This window comes from Notamacropus eugenii, chromosome 1 (genome assembly GCF_028372415.1).
Source record: "Notamacropus eugenii isolate mMacEug1 chromosome 1, mMacEug1.pri_v2, whole genome shotgun sequence".
Taxonomy (NCBI): Eukaryota; Metazoa; Chordata; class Mammalia; order Diprotodontia; family Macropodidae; genus Notamacropus; species Notamacropus eugenii.
Genome location: NC_092872.1, coordinates 202,863,189 through 202,880,626, shown reverse-complemented (window position 1 = coordinate 202,880,626; position 17,438 = coordinate 202,863,189). Strand labels below are relative to the sequence as shown.

The following is a 17,438-nucleotide window of genomic DNA, read 5'->3' as shown; positions in this document are numbered from 1 at the left end:
GTGCTTTGTTCATTCTGAAGCAGAAAATATCCACTTGGGGTTGCCACAGATGGAGAACCAGACAAAGTCTAATCCAAACAATACCAACAGGTATGGTCTCACAGGTTCAATGTACCTCACTTCATAAAGAAATACATGCCTTACCTCCTTGGTGACTGTCATACACAAATTTTTTAAAAAAAACTATTTTGTGATGACACTATATTAGAATACTGATAAATACAGAAGGGCAACAGTCATAATTTGAGAACCACTGATAAACAGTTTTATGAGTAGATAAAGGAAGGCAGCATCTAGAGACACTAAAGGATAATTTCTCATTTGGGCTTTTGAAAAAAAATCAACAGGAGGTCTTAGTATTGGTTGAATTATTTTAATGTAAATACAGACTGCCAAACTTACTCTCATTACAATGAGGAAAATTTTACTTCATATAATTAGAATAAAAAAACTGAAACAAAAGTTTAATGGATAGGACTGTTGGTGTTGAAGCAACTTGTTATGTCTAGTTAGTAATACTCATGCAAGGGAAATAAAGTGCTTGAATTTGGATTAGAGACGGGCTTCTATTGACTTGGTCTACGATTTGACCAGGAATGATCAGCTATGAAAAGACTGCCACCTAACATGGGGATGTGACCTAAAAAAATACTTCTTTATTCAGACAGTGGTATCCCTAGACTTCAATCCTTGGGATTACAGAGATGAATTTGACATTGGAAGTAGTATGCAAATATAATTCCTAAAGATGTATTAGTTTTCAAAATATTAAATCATACTAAGAACTCGCTGATATTCACTGAGGAGAGCATCACTAAACTGCCAGGGAAAAGATACATATATGCTCAAATGTCATACATGTAGAGGTAAACTCCACTTTCCTTAAAATATTTTTCAATTTACTGAGTATAAAGAAACTTATTTGTCAGAAAACAGAAAATAATAAGACACAGACTGAAGCTACACATGTGAATGAATTATACAAGTGCATAAGCAAAAAACCCTCTGCATAAAGCGTATTGGGTTCACAGTTCTAGAACTGGTGGGGATCCCAAAGGTCACCTAGTCTAACACTCTCTTTTACAGATGAAGAAAATGAGGCACAGGGAGATAAAGTAAGTTGCTCAAGGTCACACCAGGTAATAAACATCAGTGGTAGGATTGGAATCCAGGCTCTCTGACTACAAAGCCAGTGCTCTTTCCGTCATATAATGCTGCTTTCCCTTTTTCTAACAAAAATTGATGTGTGTATACGTGCTAATCGAGCGTATTTAACAAAGAAGAGATTACTATGGAAAGGACCTTCGAGCTCACCTAGTCCAACTCCCTTATTTCATCGATGTGGAAACTGAGATTTACTGAAATCTGTCTATGGTCATAGAATTACAATTATTAAATGAGTTGATTTTGGCTAAAAATAAATCAAGTTCCCTGAAGCATAATCTCAAATTAATTGAATTTAAGATATCTTTCTGGTATTAGTCTGACACCAATGGCAGTCAGACACTAAGGAGCTTTCTAAACAAAGGAAAACTAACCCTGCCGGATACAGGGATTCACTATCACCTTTCACAGCAGCCACCTGGTGTTTTCTGTAAAAGGAAAAATGGTCTCACAAGCAATTTGAATGAGTGAATGACATGCAGTTGGTGCACTCCCTGACCACGAGGAATTCTCTTTCACTGAAGTTAACAGCTTTGTTTCTCATTTATGGTGTTTTCAGATCAGATTTAGATTAGGCTTTAGCTCACTCAAACAATCCTGAAATTGCCCTTTCAGAGAAACAAAAAAAGCCAATAAGCTCACAAAGCAGAATAATGAAGCTGATACCTCGATGAATAAGCCTACCTGCGAATAACAAAAACTTTATGAATCACACCCATTGTAATTGCCAACGTGACCACAATCAATGGGCACTGATGATTTCTATACACCTGCTCAACTACTAGAATGAACATATCTCCTGGATGGCCTATTACTGGACAAAATAAATGTATTCTAATTGCACTTGGAGGGCTTAGCACTGGCTGATTTTCATTAAAAAAAAAACAAAACAGATAATAGAAACTCCATTATTATAAAGCGCAGATCTGATGGGTTTGTTTCTGGTTGTGAGAGGCTGAGGAAGTCTTCCGAGACAGGTTCAAAAGACTGTTTTCACTAAATGCAAATAGCTTCATTTCCTTCAAAATGTTCTGTTTTTGAGGGCAAAGTGGGAGAAAAGGGGAGGGGAAGCCAGAAACTGCAATTTCATCAGTATATAGGAATCCTAGGCTGAAACTTATCTCAATCTATGCAAATAGGCAATTCAGCAGTCCTAGAAAGTTGCCCGACACCAAGAAATGTAGTGACTTGCCCAGGATCACACAGCTCATATGTATCAAAAAATCATAGAATTGTAGGGTTAGAGATGGAAGGGATTCAGAGGTGATCCAATCAAACCCCCTCATTTTATAGTCCAGGTCCTCCTGAAATCCAGCCTTCTACCCATAAGGCCCTGCTGCTTCTCTTTTTCAGCTTCATTTAAAAAAAATTCTCAGAAAAATAAGAATAGAAAACAGAGTAGCAGGTTCACATTGGAATGTCTCATGTACATTGAAAATGCATAAAATTATTTTCTTGAATTTGACCAAAGATCCAGTAAATTTGTTCTTTGGTATCATGTAAACAATAAATTTAAACAGACTGAATTTTTCATTTTTTAACAAGTTCTCACGCAAATATAGCATGAGTGATTGCTAAAGCATTCACACAATACTGGCTGCTTCAAAGGTGTAGTTTCCAGAAAAAGCACAGAAATATTTCTTTGGAATATCTTCAATATTTTCAGTGTTTTGTGGGGAAGTCTTCCAGTACAGGCATCAAATGATTATGCATATTTAGAAAGAAAATGTAAAATGCTTGCCTAGCTTAGTAGAATATCCATGATAGGTGGGAATTAAAAACACTTAGTCTGGAAAGACATGATGGAGTTTGATGAAAGTTGTCTGGAATTGGCAGGTGTGGAAAATTATCCCAGTATACTAGTATTGACCAGGTGAAAGAGTTGCTGTTGTATCTGATGTAGAAGGCCAATCATTGGCTCCAATGTCAATAGATAGGTGATATAAGCTTCACCTGCTGCACACTCTTAGGGCTGCTAGCTCTTTTAATTTATTTGTCTCTTCTTGGCTGTCTTCACTGAATCCTGATTTCTATGAAGACACTCTCCTGTCTCTGATGATTCACTATGTTGGGAGTCCTGTCTCAGGGTCAACATCTTCCTATCGATTGTTTATGATGACTCTCTCTCTATGTCCTTTCCAGCTTACTATATCTAGTGTAGTAGGTGCTTAATAAAGGTTTGTGGACTTGACTGCCTGCTTATCCGGCATCATGGTTCCAGATAGCTCTCCCAAAACTAGTTTATCATTCCCACTGACAATATTTAATACAAATTCTGGACTTTAATAAGGGCCAAAGCTTGAATTAAGAAGAGCTTGGACCTAATAGTCTCCTTTGTTTAACTTAGAGGATGCCTTTTGATGTCAAGCAAACAAATGGGACTTCCTTGCCAGATCCTTCTTCTGGCATCTTAGTGATAAGGAAAAACACAGATTTCTTGGGTTGTAACTTCAGCTTTGCTAACTCTGTTAAGACACCACAATTTCAAAGGCCTATTTAGGACAGGATATCTGTCATCAGAGTGGTGGGATTTTCTCCTTATCTTATGTCACAGAGACATGCTACAGAAAGGAGATTCCCACACTTGGGATCATAAAACCCAATTGACACTACTTTGTTCATTGTCTTACCAAATTTACAATGTGTTTATCTAAGAGAGCTCCTTTCTCATGGTAAAAATGTACTTAAGACAGTCAATTTCTATACTGAGTGAGCCAGTTCTGATCCTGGCTCCATAGTGCTACGTAACCGTTATCTTTATGGGGAATTGCTTAATTAATTAAATCATAAAATGCATGCAGTTAGTCCGTTGCCTTTTCTCTAACCAAGTTTTCAGGTCAACATCACCTTGTCTATTTGTCCTAGGTCTGACAATGTCCATTTTGATACTGTAGATTACTTTTTTCATTAATTTGTTCTAAAATTATACCATAAGAGAACCAAAAGTAGTTGTCCACTCCACCCTCATCCCATCCCAAATTATTTTTAGGTTTGATCCATAATTGTTCATCAGAGGCACTTTTTGAGTATCGAAGCATTGATTTAAGGGCTGCTGGTATCTAGCCCTTTTCATGATTTGAAATTTTCACATTTCTGTCATCAAGAGAAGAATCTTAGAGCAATAAGCAACATTCAAGGAAAACAAAATATTTCTCCTAATAACATGTTTCTTATCTTGTCCATTCCAGAAACAATCTATTCATACAACTATCTGGTGATATGCATAATAAGATTTTTTAAGTTGAGCTTTCCTGTTCCAGAAAAGCTAGTTGCTTTTCATCTGGATCAGTTAAATACTTATTTACCTCTCTCATTTCTAGTATCTCATGCAAATCTGTGCGGAAAAGACATTAAGGTTCTGTCTGTATAGGAAGACTGAAAAGTGAAAAGTTCAATGTCAAATGTGGTCACATGGAGGTCAATTTAATGAAGTCTACCTTCTTTTTTTAAACTGAATTCAATGGAAACAGAGATAAAGATAAAATTCCAACCAGGCGTTCTGACTCCTCTTGATGATTCCTGATGGGAGGCTTCCTCTTTAATGAAAGACAGACAAATCTACTTGTTTCCTGGGGGACCAACTATATTCCTATAGCCCAATCTGTGTAGTCTAATGTGGAATACAAATTGGGTCTACTCTACAAAACCATGAGCTTTCACATCCTATCATGTTTCATGATTGCTTACATACCCATGATGTTTTAGTTCCGAGTGATCCCATTTGAATGTTAAAGACTTAACTGGCAGAATCTATGTTATGTCAACCTACAGCTAAAATATGTTTGTAAGAAAAAGAGCAAATAGCATAAGCTGCTGCTGTTTTCTTTCTCAATGCATCAGCACTTTCCAATACATAAATAGGAATTCTGTACACGTATGCTATGTCAAGGAGATCACAGACCCACTTGTATATGAGCTAGAGACTCAATGGATTCTTAAATTTATATAAATTGAATTATTCTTGGGGTTACTGCAGCTTAGGAAATAAAGGATTATTTGTCTTCAAAATCATGGATTGCTGCAAAAAGTTAAAGATGGAAATAGGGCCCAGAATAATACTTCTTCCACTCTTTTGAATCTACAAGATACTTCTTTAGACCTATATCTTTGCAGCACTGGAGAAATAGCTAACTGTATTACAGCCCATTCAGTGGTTCTAAATTTATTCTTTAACCTTATTATTTTTTTTTACATAAATTCAAAAGAAGTTCAAATCCCCAGCAATTTTCATCTAACAGCAGCAGATCAAATCATGACTTAAACATGATCTATAGCTCCAAAGCGGTCAGAGATATCAAGTCCCATCAATGTTGGTTAAAATTAGGAATCAACACTATTCAGGGAAAGAGTTATATAAATTCATTTAGGTGAAATAACTCCTTTTAGACCCAATTCATTTTATCATAGAAGAGAAAGAAACCTGTCTGAAGCAATTTCTCACTGCTTTCTTCAATTTTTTGTTTTGATAATAAAGGCAACAAGAAAATGTACAGCCAGCAATTATCCCTTTAAGGAAACCTATCTGAAATAGTCTCCCACTCCTTTTTTTCAAATTTAGAGTCTCCTACTCCAAAAGAAATTAAGTCAAGTAGGAAGAAGTTGAGGTCAAACTAGCAATTTTTTGTTTTGGTAGTAAAAGAAACAAGAAAACCTACAGTCAGTAATTATCACATTAATTTTTTCCCCTTGGGTCTGATTCCAATATGAACACCAGAAGCCATACACATTCTCATTAAATTGGAAGAGTTTTCCAAGATGATTCTTCATGAGGACAACATACTCCACTGGCCCATGGGTATCATTTGAACTCTGACACTATAATCAAGTAACACATGGCTAACTTCTACTGCATGTCACAAAAAGGGGTAAAATGAAGACTGGCCCTCTCAGGAACAGAATGGTTTGAACCAGCATGGAAAGAGCACTGTGAGGAGTCAGGAGATTTAGGGTCTAGCCTTAGCTATACCACTGATCCACTGTTCATTCTTGGGCAAGTCACCAAATGTTTCTATGTCTAGGTTTGCCTGTTTGTAAAATGGTAGTCATAATATCTATCCTAATTCACTGCGAGGATGGAATACAATAATGAAGTATAGATGTAAGATCAATTTACTACTTCTGCCATCATCATTATCACTGGGATCATTAGAATTATGAATGTCAGTGACAAAAAATAACAAAGATTACTACCCTCAAAAGACTGGTTTGAGCTCTATTAGTGATTAAATCTCCGTTATTAAATCACTAAATCATTCAGAATTTTAGAGCTGAGGAGGACAATAGAGGTCACCAAGTTCAACTTCATCCTTTAAGAGATGAGGATATCAAGAGAGGGGTTATAATTTGCCCAAGGCAATGGCTGAGACTAGAAACTTTTATCTCTTTAATCTCAGATTTCAACTCTCTGGGGCCTGAGAGAACCAAAGGTTGAACTTCAAAATTTTTAAATCCAAATAATTACCTCTTTCTCATTGATAGATGGCTGTACTATACAATCAGTCACTACATGTGTATTAAGCAGCTCTTATGTGCCAAGTGCACATCCACACACACACACACACACACATCAGCACTTAAATGGCTTTTCATCGCTACTAAATTAATGCTGGCATGAAACTGCTGAATAGCACTCTCACAACATATTAGAGGAGTCTGGCTAATGCCAAAGAGTTATGCAAACTGCAATGGAATTCAGCTCTTGAACTTAATCTACAGGGACTGTGGTTTATAGGCCACTTCCCAGGACCAATTTCTCATGGTCATATTTGAGGAGTGGCTCCCTCCTCTTGCATGGACATGCTGTTTTGCAGATTCCCAGCACCACATCTGTGCGTCATGGTTAGGAAAGCAGCCTCCTGTTTTGTTACCAGCACATATGACACACCCAGGTAGCATCACATTCCAGGCAAGAAGTAGGTACCTTGGTATCTAAGGAACGGAAAGAAGCCAGGGCAATCTGTCTGGCTAGCTTCAGCGCTTCTATCCTCATGATGGCAAACTCTAACTCCTCCTGTTAGATGGTGGCATTATGAGTAAATCGTGGGAAGAAAAATGCATTAAGACAGGATGTAAATGTTGTTCACATCCAGAGAACGGATGCCACACTTAAACGCATCGTGATGACAACTCAGATATAACACACAGAGTCAGTGTTCTTTTCAAGAGAAACACCTCAGCAGCAGCACAGGACAGCAGAAGGCTGAATTTTTAAAAATTAAGAACAACACAGAAGCCTTTCAAATAAATAACAATCAGCAACCGTGAGCATTACACTGCTGAAGATGCATTTTTTTCTTCAAACTTTCTATTTTTTTGTGTTTTCAGTTGTTTTTGTTCCTTTTCCTCCATGCCTTAAAGTACATTTTCAATTTAAAGTTTCCCAATTATTTCAGTTAATACAGCCTTACCTCTCACACTGCTCTCATAATCTCTTGAGAATTATTCATTAAGATGGTGCTCTCACACAGAAGAGAGCAATTCAAATTGCCAACTTCAAATTAGATGCTAGGTAATTATTTTGGTTCCAGATGTTGCATCATGTCCAGATGTTATTGCAATGGGAGTCAGAGAAATTCTCATGTATATAAATAGCTCACTCAAAGGTGATTTGATACAGTCTGTTCAGTAAATAAATTACTAGAAATGCCTTTAGGGATATTGAATGACCTCTGCAAAATGAAGCCTTAAGCCCCATTTCCAGATTTAAAAAGAATCGTCTTGTTAAGAATATAATCACATTCACATCATTTTGACATCTTTAGAAGAAAAATTACATATCTGGCTACGAATAAAAAGATTTTTATTTGGAAGACTTTTGGCCATTCCCTACCTCTTCTTGGCCCCCTTTTCACACCCATTTAAATCATAGTTTGGTTTGGTTTATGTGGAAGGGATTTCATTCTCTACTGAGGTGTGATAAACTTTAGAAAGGAACACTGACAGGTTACACTTGGGCTACAAACCTGAAGTTTCTGAGCAAATATTGGGGGGTTCTTTTCTGCTAAATCAGGCTCTAGATAGTCAAGCGCATCACATATTGAGGTTTGATGAGATATCCTATTGAGGAGAGCTTCAGCAGAGACATAGGAATCTTCAGGAGCTGTCTACATGGCAAGGAGGATATAGAACAGAAAATAGAGGAGAAAAAGAGCAACAGCAAATCCAGGTGAGCATCTATTCAGTGCAATAAATGTAAAACATTAAGTCTTGAAGGATACTTTGTTTCCAGTATATGTGTGTATACATACATATATACATACCCACTTATACCCAGGAAACAGAGGATACATACATATATACACATGTGTATATATACACACACACTGGAAACAAAATATCCTTCAAAATTTAATATTTTGCTTTTATATACTTATATGTGTATGTATGTATGTTTACGTATATCTGTATACATATACACACAATGGGTGTCACAGGGATTTGAACCAACAGATAAAAACTTTTCTGATGCTTAAGAAAGCCTATGAACAGTAAGAAGAACATGGACTTTTCTGTGTCACATTTCAAACCGTATTTTACCACCACAGTTACATCTGAGCTCTAAGATCTCAGTATGTGAAAGAAGAAAAGAATCTTTTTTATATGGATCCTAAAGGCACTCCTAAATGAATCAAATGGGATCCCAGGCCCAGTACAACCTACTATTCACTCAAAAGAAGATCTTATATTCATTATTTAGCATACCTGTTAATGTCCTAAACTACCACCATAAAGGATGCGAGGAAAAGTCAAAGATCAGGAGATGAATGCCCAGGTAACCATGCAACCATAAGGACTCAGAAAAGAAATGCAAAAATATCATGGTGGTAAACAAAGTAAAGAAAATTTTAAAATAAATAAACAGATTTACTTCTAAGATATTCTTCTCTCCAGAAGTAAGGTATTAGAGAGATAATGACAGCATATTGTTTGTAGAATTTGGAACTCTCTACTAAATATTTTTTTGTGCCTGAGATGTTGCATCAGATGCCTATGTACTTATGGGGTCTGATTATCTTGGGACTAAATTTGCAGTTGTTCTTTGGGTTTCTTAGGTCCCCACTTACTCTTTCGAGAGCATCTGAAGGCATTCCTAAGCCCATGGACTCTTTTTGGTTTGATTTCTCTGAAGCCTGTAAGTGAGCCTCTTGGTTCGCAGCCAGGACTCGTGAGACTGGATGCTGGATTTTCATTCCAGCATTCACTAGAGCTTCTGTTTCTTCGAAACTTGACCTGAGGAGAAAGAAAAATGTCCCTCATCTTTTTCTTTAGAAATCCCTCCAAAATTAGAGTGACAATAATCTACCATTTAGGTCTCCCCCAAGAACACTTCACTTCTAAGTGTATTCTCCTCAAATAAGATGGTAGAGGGATATTGGGTAGTCTCTACTACAGTTTGGTACAAAGTGTACCGTGCATCATTCCTCTATATGTGGTGGGACTAAGGGAGAGAAAGCCCCTATCTACACCCCTTAGCATTGAGGGCTGCTTTTAAAGCATCTAACAAAGGAGACAGGAGCTAGCAGTCAGTTCCTCTATTTATTCTGGCCATCTATGGCACTTAAAGGAGGAAGAGTTCAAGAAATCATGAGGGTGATAGCAGGGAGGTACTGGTGGGTCCATCTCTACCTTCAGAGAGATCAAAGGAAGAATAGGAGAGTGTCCAAATTTGGAAGTGAGACCCTGGATCTAACCAGAAACACACCCTACTTAGATCAGAAAATGAACTTGGGCCCATATAAGTAAAACAAAATTGAAAGAAAGAAAAAAGTTACACTTGTTTCTTTTAAGAGATTTAGCCTTAGATCAAAGACTGCTCACTTGCAAAGTGATGGAATTTGCTTATCAGATTTAAGTTAGGCTGGAATAGAAGTTGAGAGGTCAGGAATACAGAACCACCTCATTTTGTTGTTGTTGCTAAGTTGTTTTCAGTTATATCTGGCTTTGTGACATCATTTGGGGTTTTCTTAGCAAAGATATTGGCATGGTTTGCCATTTTCTTCTCTAGCTCATTTTATAGATGAGGAAACTAAGGCAAATAGGGGTAAGTGACTTGCTCAGGGTCACACAGCTAGTAAGTATCTTGAGGCTAGATTTGAAGTCAGGAAGATGAGTCTTCCTGACTCCAGGCCCAGCACTCTATCCACTGGGCCACCTAGTTGCCCTACCTCCTCTTTAGGAAACAATAAAATAGAAGCAAGTATGTAAAGAATTTTTGATTTTTGGATCTCTGGTATGCTTTAAATTACAATTCTTAAAGGTTACTTGGACCTTGCCATCCACTTTGAACCCTCCCAGAAATGGCTTTTTCTCAAATAAAATGTAAGGTCCCTGAGAATAGGATCAGGCATGCTTTTCTATTAGTATCCCTGGTGCTTACCACAGGGCTTGGCACATAGAAAGCACTTAATACTTTTTCATTCACTCATTAAAATAGAAAATATTTTAGTATTATGGGCTCTTTAGGGGAATAATATACCCTGAACATGGAGTGGGGGAATCAGATAATCGAACTGGAGGAGATTTGACTGGACTCTCCTGAGAGGCATCAAACATAAGATACAAAGATTGTTTCTTCGGGGTGCCATCATCGTGCTGTGAAAAGAAAGGAAATTAATTCTAATTATTAAATGAGTACAGTCTGGGAAGAATCAATGTGACAAACAACTTGATGACAGACAAGAGCAGATTATTCTCTAAGACAAATCACTTGTTAATATAAAGTCTTTATTTCCTTTGTCAAGGAACCAAATGATTATGACAAGCAATAATTGAATCTTAAGCCAAGGGGTTAATACAGTTAATATCTACAGATTCTAGTCAAATTCACATGCAGCATAGCGGATTCATTTTTAGAGTCTACTCCTCTATGGGTCAGTCCACTTGAGGACTGGATAACTCTTCATCTGTGTGTTCATCCTTCGTGGCTGAAGAAGACCATGTCATCAGAGAAATAATGACATGACTTGCACTTGACTTTGTTTTGAGTGAGGGAGGGCTGTGCAGGTCACCAGCCTCACTTCTCCTCCAGAGCCATCTGAATCCAGTGACCAGATATTCATCACGATGACTGGAGATGACCCAAGATGAGGCAACTGGGGTTAAGTGACTTCCCCAAGGTCAAGGTAGTGGTGATGACTGATAGTGCAGGTTCACATTTTAGAGAAATATCATCATGTCTCTCTATTCCTAGATGAACAGTCACACCATGGCCTGTGGAAAGTACTAAAGGAGCAGAGTATGTAGGAGAATAGTGGGCCAAGAGGCACAGATTCATTAAGGAAACAAGCTATGATAAAGCAGTGTTTGGGCCCATATACAAACAAGAACAAACCAAAGCATTCATACAAAACCACAAGCTGGGCCCCAGATCTCAAGTCATAAAGTTCAAACACCGAGGAGGACTACATCTGTTATAATGTACTCTCAGGGTTCAAAAGCCAGGGATCAAGAGCTTCACTAAAGCAGGAACACTGGGCTCAGACAATCATTTATAGGGTGACAGGCACTTGAGCCAGTCAACTGCAACTACATGTTTTTGTAATGGCAAGATGGAAGACTATGTCCCAGAGGCCTTTAGAAATTATGTTTTAATGCAAGCCAGAGGAGCTAGGGAGTTAACTGAAGGTCAGGAGGTGATAAAGAGCTTTCAGTCCACCATCTTTAATAATATTAACAACAAAACCAACAATAATAGCTAATAATTATGTTGTTAGCTAGGTGGCATGGGAAGCTAGGTGGTGCAGTGAATACAGCACTGGGCTTGGAAACAGGAAGACTCATCTTCTTGTGGTCAAATCTAACCTTAGACACTTCCTAGCTCTGTGATCTTGGGCAAGTCCTTTAACCCTGGTTGCCTCAGTTTCCTCTCTGTAAAATGAGCTAAAGAAGGAAATGGCAAACCACTCTAGTATCTTTGTCAAGAAAACCTCACATGGGATCATGGAGAGTCAGATATGACTGATATGACTCAACAACAACAAAACAGTTATTTAGAATTTACTACGTGTCAAGCACTGTCCGAAGCCATTTGCCCATCACAACAATCCTGGGCTATTATTATCCCCATTTGACAGGTGAGGGAACTGAGGCAAGCAGAGGTTAAGTGACTTGCCTAGGATCACACAGCTATTAAATGTCTGAAGATGGATTTGAACTCTATCCACTGTGCCATCAGTTGCCCTTTCAAGTCACAAATCCCTGAGAATTGTTTATATTTTAAACTTTTATCTATTAAACTAAAAGTTCTCTGACAACAAAGACTGTCACCTCTTTAAACCCTGTATTTCCTCCAGTTGTCTACAACAGTGCTCTGTACCCAGTAGATGCTTATTTAATGTCAATAATAATGACAGCCAGCACTTAAAAGATTATCAAAGCACTTTACAATATTATCTCATTTGACCCTCACAATGACCCAGGGAGGTAGGTGCTATTATTATCCTCATTTTAAAGATGAGGAAACTGAGGCAGACAGAAGTCAATTGACTTGCTAGGGTCAAACAGCTAGTAAGTGTCAGGCTGGATTTGAACATAGGTCTCCCTGACTCCAGGCCTAGTGTCCTGCTTACCATGCCACCTAACTGCCCTGAAGAACCCAGGGTCACCTACAAACAAGGATGAGACATCAGACTGGATTCTACTGGAAGGGGTTTTTTTGTTTCTTTGTTTTAAATCAAATAATTCTCTTCTCAGAAAGCTCAAACTTTAACTTCTCGCAATCAAATACTCCAGAATCACGTGAAATGGTTCTGTGGATGAGACTGGCTATATCTCGTTATTTGACTCTTAGACTACTTTTCTTCCTGCTGGCTATGAACACAGATGTAATAAGAGAAATACATTCCATCAACCATTCACTCTCGATTCTTACGTTTTCTTAACATTTACAGCACAGAACAGTAAACAGAAAAACAATAACAGATGTAACAATTAGAAGGTGAAAGAACTTACAGGTAAGTTGGAGCCGATTTTCTCCATATATTCTATTTCATAAGAGTTTCTATAATCCAGCTCTGTAAGAGGAACAAAAATGAATGTCAAGGATTGTTGAAAGAAGGACTAATCTGCACCATCGCTGGCTGCACTCATGCACAATGGTCTGCATAAAGGGAACAAGTCTGTATTTCAAGGGGTCCAACTTGTCCCTCAGTTTTAGCACTGGTTCATTATTAATAACTGAAAGCACAGAGTGATGATTTACATATGCATCCCGCTTTTTTGAAACTATGGAATTTCCTTTCCTTGCTATACTCACAAATAACACAATTGACCCTTCTCAGAATTCTCAGATACACCCCTTTTTAAGGGTAGGCATGGAACTTTTACTTGGAGATTTCTATAACTCCTTTAAGTCTGCCTCAAGTGATAAATGGTTATTTGTGTCAATAGTAAAGACAGGAATTCCTTAGTAGAGTAGAGAACATTGACCTTGTCTCTCTAGACTACCTTTTGTTCAATCTCAAATTCATTTGAAGATAAGCTAAGAAATTTTAGGAATATGTCAGATTGTCAGAGTCCTAAACCAGATAATTATCTGTAATGGAAGGCTTTGATTTCCCTTAGAGACATAAGGATTGATAAGGAAAATTCTAATCTTAGCTGGAGTTACTAGTCTGGTCTTCTGTTAGTTGGGTATGGTGGCTTAGACTAAGGGTTTTCAGTTTGACTTTATCAGGGAGAAGTTTTAGCCATTATACCCTAGCTGAGATGGCTATCCTGGCCCTAAAGAAATGAATGTACTGCTGGATACTATAAAAAAAAGCACAGAGCAGCAACATGTCCAGTGGGTAACAGGCCCAGCAGAAAGACCATGCCTACAGAAGAGTAGTCCCAGGGGCCCAAGCAGAGCAGGCACAGTGAGTTCAATACAGCAGTGAGCCAAGTGAGGAGCAGATGCAGAAAGTCCAGTGGAGGAATATGCCCAGCAGAGAACCCACACCTAGCAAGACACAGAGCTGGCGGGAACAACGTGATGTCATCACCAGAAGACATCAGAGTGCCTTCAGTGAAAGAGGAGGGAATTTCTTCTTCACATACATTCCTCCTTATCTGGACCTCTTACACGTGATCTCTATTTATAATCACTGTCCTCACTTATGGCACATGCATTTACAGGAGACTGTGCCCTGTGCTAGCAGAGAAATGTTCAGTCACAAATCTTTTTACTATCCAACTTCATTAAGTATTTTTTCTTTGAACTAACTGTGTCCTCTGGCTGATGAGAGAAAAAGCAAAATATATTGGTGGGGACTTGTAAGCTATCAGTTTGAATATATAGAGAGTCACTAAATGGAACCAGAATAGTTAATCTGGATACTCTACGTGGTTATTGTAGTACTACAATAACATTACTAATATCACATTTATATAGCATTTTAACATTTATAACATAATTTCTTCATAATGGTCTTTGTAGGATAGGGAGCACAAATGTTATTCATTTTATAGTTGAAGAATGGAAGATCAAAGAGGTTAAGTTTATATATAAATAATACACGTAGTAAGCACTGGGGCCAGAACTTGAACCCAGGTCTCCTAAGCCAGTTTTTCTACCATACTACGCTGCTTTATGACCTAAATATCATTTGAAACATTTCTTAAATTCATTCAATTGTTTTAAGGTTGATCCCAATTATCTTTTTTTTTGATGTCTATTCAATTTCAAACCCTTTCAAGATAATTTTTAATACAGAATTAACCAGACACTAGAGAAGAATCCTCAAACGTTTTCAACCAAGATGCACAATTACAACCTACTTCAACTTTTTAGACTTAATAAATGGTTCATTCTTATTTATGGACCCCGTCTAAAATCCTCAGCATCAACACTTCAGGGTAATTCTCACTAAGTGCTTAATGTGATTTTTAAAACAAGACTTTTCTCTTATGGGTTGTAAAGAGTCAATAAATTAGGATACCAAAAGGTGTCGACAGTTATTAGGACCTATGTCAAATTCTGTTGGCTTTAAGGAAGCAATTCTTCCTGAGAATAAAGATGATTTTGTGAAATAATGGAATCTAAAAACAGCTTCCTTTTTCTTGTAGGCCTTAATCATTATTGATTTGTATTTCTTGGTGAGTCACTTAGGGAAAAAAGTAATGGAGAACTGGACTAGCTGGCATTTGCCTTCCTTTCTACGTCTACTATTCTATGATTCTATAATAAACACACACATATAATCTGGCATTGGTAAATAAGAAAAATATTATGAGCAATATTCATTGTAATTTAGTACCAAGGTTTGTCCACAGCACAAAGCACTGAAGTCTATGTTATATGAGCACTCCCAGTCCAACTGCTTCTTTGAAGGTGGTGGGTATAATAAATGAATCAGTCTATGCCCATCCCATGGTATTGTTAGTGTGACCCTGGAAATGGATGACCTTTAATTACTGAAAAGCAATAATACAGTTCCTCTCACCACAGCTGAGAGCATGCATGCTAAATGTGACCAAAAAGGGAAATAAAAATGTTTTCCAAGAGACTTCTCTTCCAGTTGCACCCTTTTACCCAACATCTAAATTTTATTCCTAGCCATTGGACCTGAGACAAGTTTCAGATCTCCCATCTCATCCGGTCAATTTCTCCTGTACAACTGCCCAATTTCATCCATTTCCTCCCCACCATGGGAGTTTTTAGTTCAAAAATAGAGCATTTAGACTAATAATAATGTGCTGAGTCAGCCTAGAGAAAGTCTAATTTTATATATGAGTATCCATTCTCATTATGATTGAACTTCCTCAGGGACCTAAAGCATTCATGTATCTATGACTCATTTTAGGAAATTAGCTATCTTAGGGCTCCTACTTATAATTTCAGAATAGTAATTATGTCCATGTCCAAAGAGCCCTGCACACAGTATTCTGAGGAGGAAAATATTTGTTGAACTGCTGAGTCAAGTTAAAACTCAAGTTGGCAAATGAGACAGTTCTTCTATCTAGTGGCTCTCTTTCCATGACCTTGAGGAAATCTCAACTGATTTGATGTCCACATCTTAGTGGCACTCCCCTCCATAACCATCAAAGGGAAGAGGGACAATATCACGTACAAATCAACCCCAAGACAAAATTGAGCAATGACTATGAATTCTGGTGTGCAGAGGAACCTTAATCTGACTTCCTTCAAATGCTACAAACTCCCATCTCATTGAGGGAATAATGCTGCTGTTGTTAAATATGAACATTTCAATATAATTATGCATGCTTAAAGATGAGGAAAGGAAGAGGAGATGAGAAGTCATTTCAAACAAATCCCATCAGAATTCATCACAGGATTTTTGGTTAGTGAAATGCTGACTCTGTAGTATTTGGAGGTCATGACTAAATCATCTCTGTGGAACAACTCCAGAGTCATGGTGGAACCTTTACCACAGTTGGTTATTGTCCTTCATTCTTCAAGAGGACCAAAATGACATCACTACACTAGAGTCTCAGTGTGTTCGACTGTGGCTGATCAGACCAATATGAGCTTGAAATGCTCTACTACAAGTGGGGCATGTGAACATTTGGGATGGATATTCTAAATTTCCGCATCTTCATTTCTTTTGAGCTATTTCAATTCTGCTTTGCTCATGGACCACAGCACCTTCTCTGATGTGGGCATGCCATGCTGAGTGGTCATGTGCCAGGGTCTCCTATGTCATACAATCAAACCCAAAGTTCTTAAGAGAGACCTTGAGAATGTCCTTGTATCACCTCTTCTGACCACCATGTGAATGCTTGCCCTGTGTGAGTTCTCCATAAAATAGTCTTTCTGTCAAGAGCACAATTTGCATTCGAACAATGTGGTCAGCCCATGGAAGTAGAGTAGGGGGAGAAGAAAGAGTCTAGCAGAGGACTTTTAGAAGAAACCTCCATGATGATCCTCTACCTTTCTCTTATCAAAGGACTCTTAGGGTTTTTAGACAAAGATTTGAGCTAGTGAAAATTATTCATTCTAATTTCTGGATGGTTTAAGAATGGTCTTACATTAAGGAAGAGGAATAGACTAGATCAGTGTTTCCCAATTCCTGTTCAGCAAAATCTACAGCAAATTTTCACCATTTTGGAGAACTTTTGTTAACCCTACTTTAGGACTCTAATTAGAAGTGACCTTGGAAGTCAAGTAGTCCACCCCTTCATTTTACAGAAGTGGAACCTGAGGCTCAGAGGGCTGAAGTAACTTGTACAAAATCATATCTATAGCAAGTGGGAGAGCCAGTCCTCAGACTCTAAATTCAGAACTCAAGAGAGTATATTAAACTCTCTTGAACCTGAAAAACAACTCTTTTCTTCAT

At 37.8% G+C, this 17,438-nt stretch overlaps 1 protein-coding gene across 10 annotated transcripts in view; it reads right to left on the bottom strand.

The window, feature by feature from the left end:
* The window catches only part of TACC2 (transforming acidic coiled-coil containing protein 2), a 298,693-nt gene that overhangs the window by 17,972 nt on the left and 263,283 nt on the right, over positions 1-17,438 (bottom strand). For 6 of the 10 annotated variants that reach the window (XM_072624400.1, XM_072624428.1, XM_072624421.1 and 3 more), the window contains 5 exons: positions 13,114-13,175; positions 10,640-10,755; positions 9,228-9,393; positions 8,127-8,267; positions 7,085-7,174 (listed from right to left, as the gene is read on the bottom strand). In XM_072624400.1, coding sequence (XP_072480501.1) covers positions 7,085-7,174; positions 8,127-8,267; positions 9,228-9,393; positions 10,640-10,755; positions 13,114-13,175 — 575 coding nt within the window. The remainder of the gene's footprint in view (positions 1-7,084; positions 7,175-8,126; positions 8,268-9,227; positions 9,394-10,639; positions 10,756-13,113; positions 13,176-17,438) is intronic. The other 4 variants (XM_072624451.1, XM_072624458.1, XM_072624464.1 and 1 more) reach the window with 2 other exon arrangements.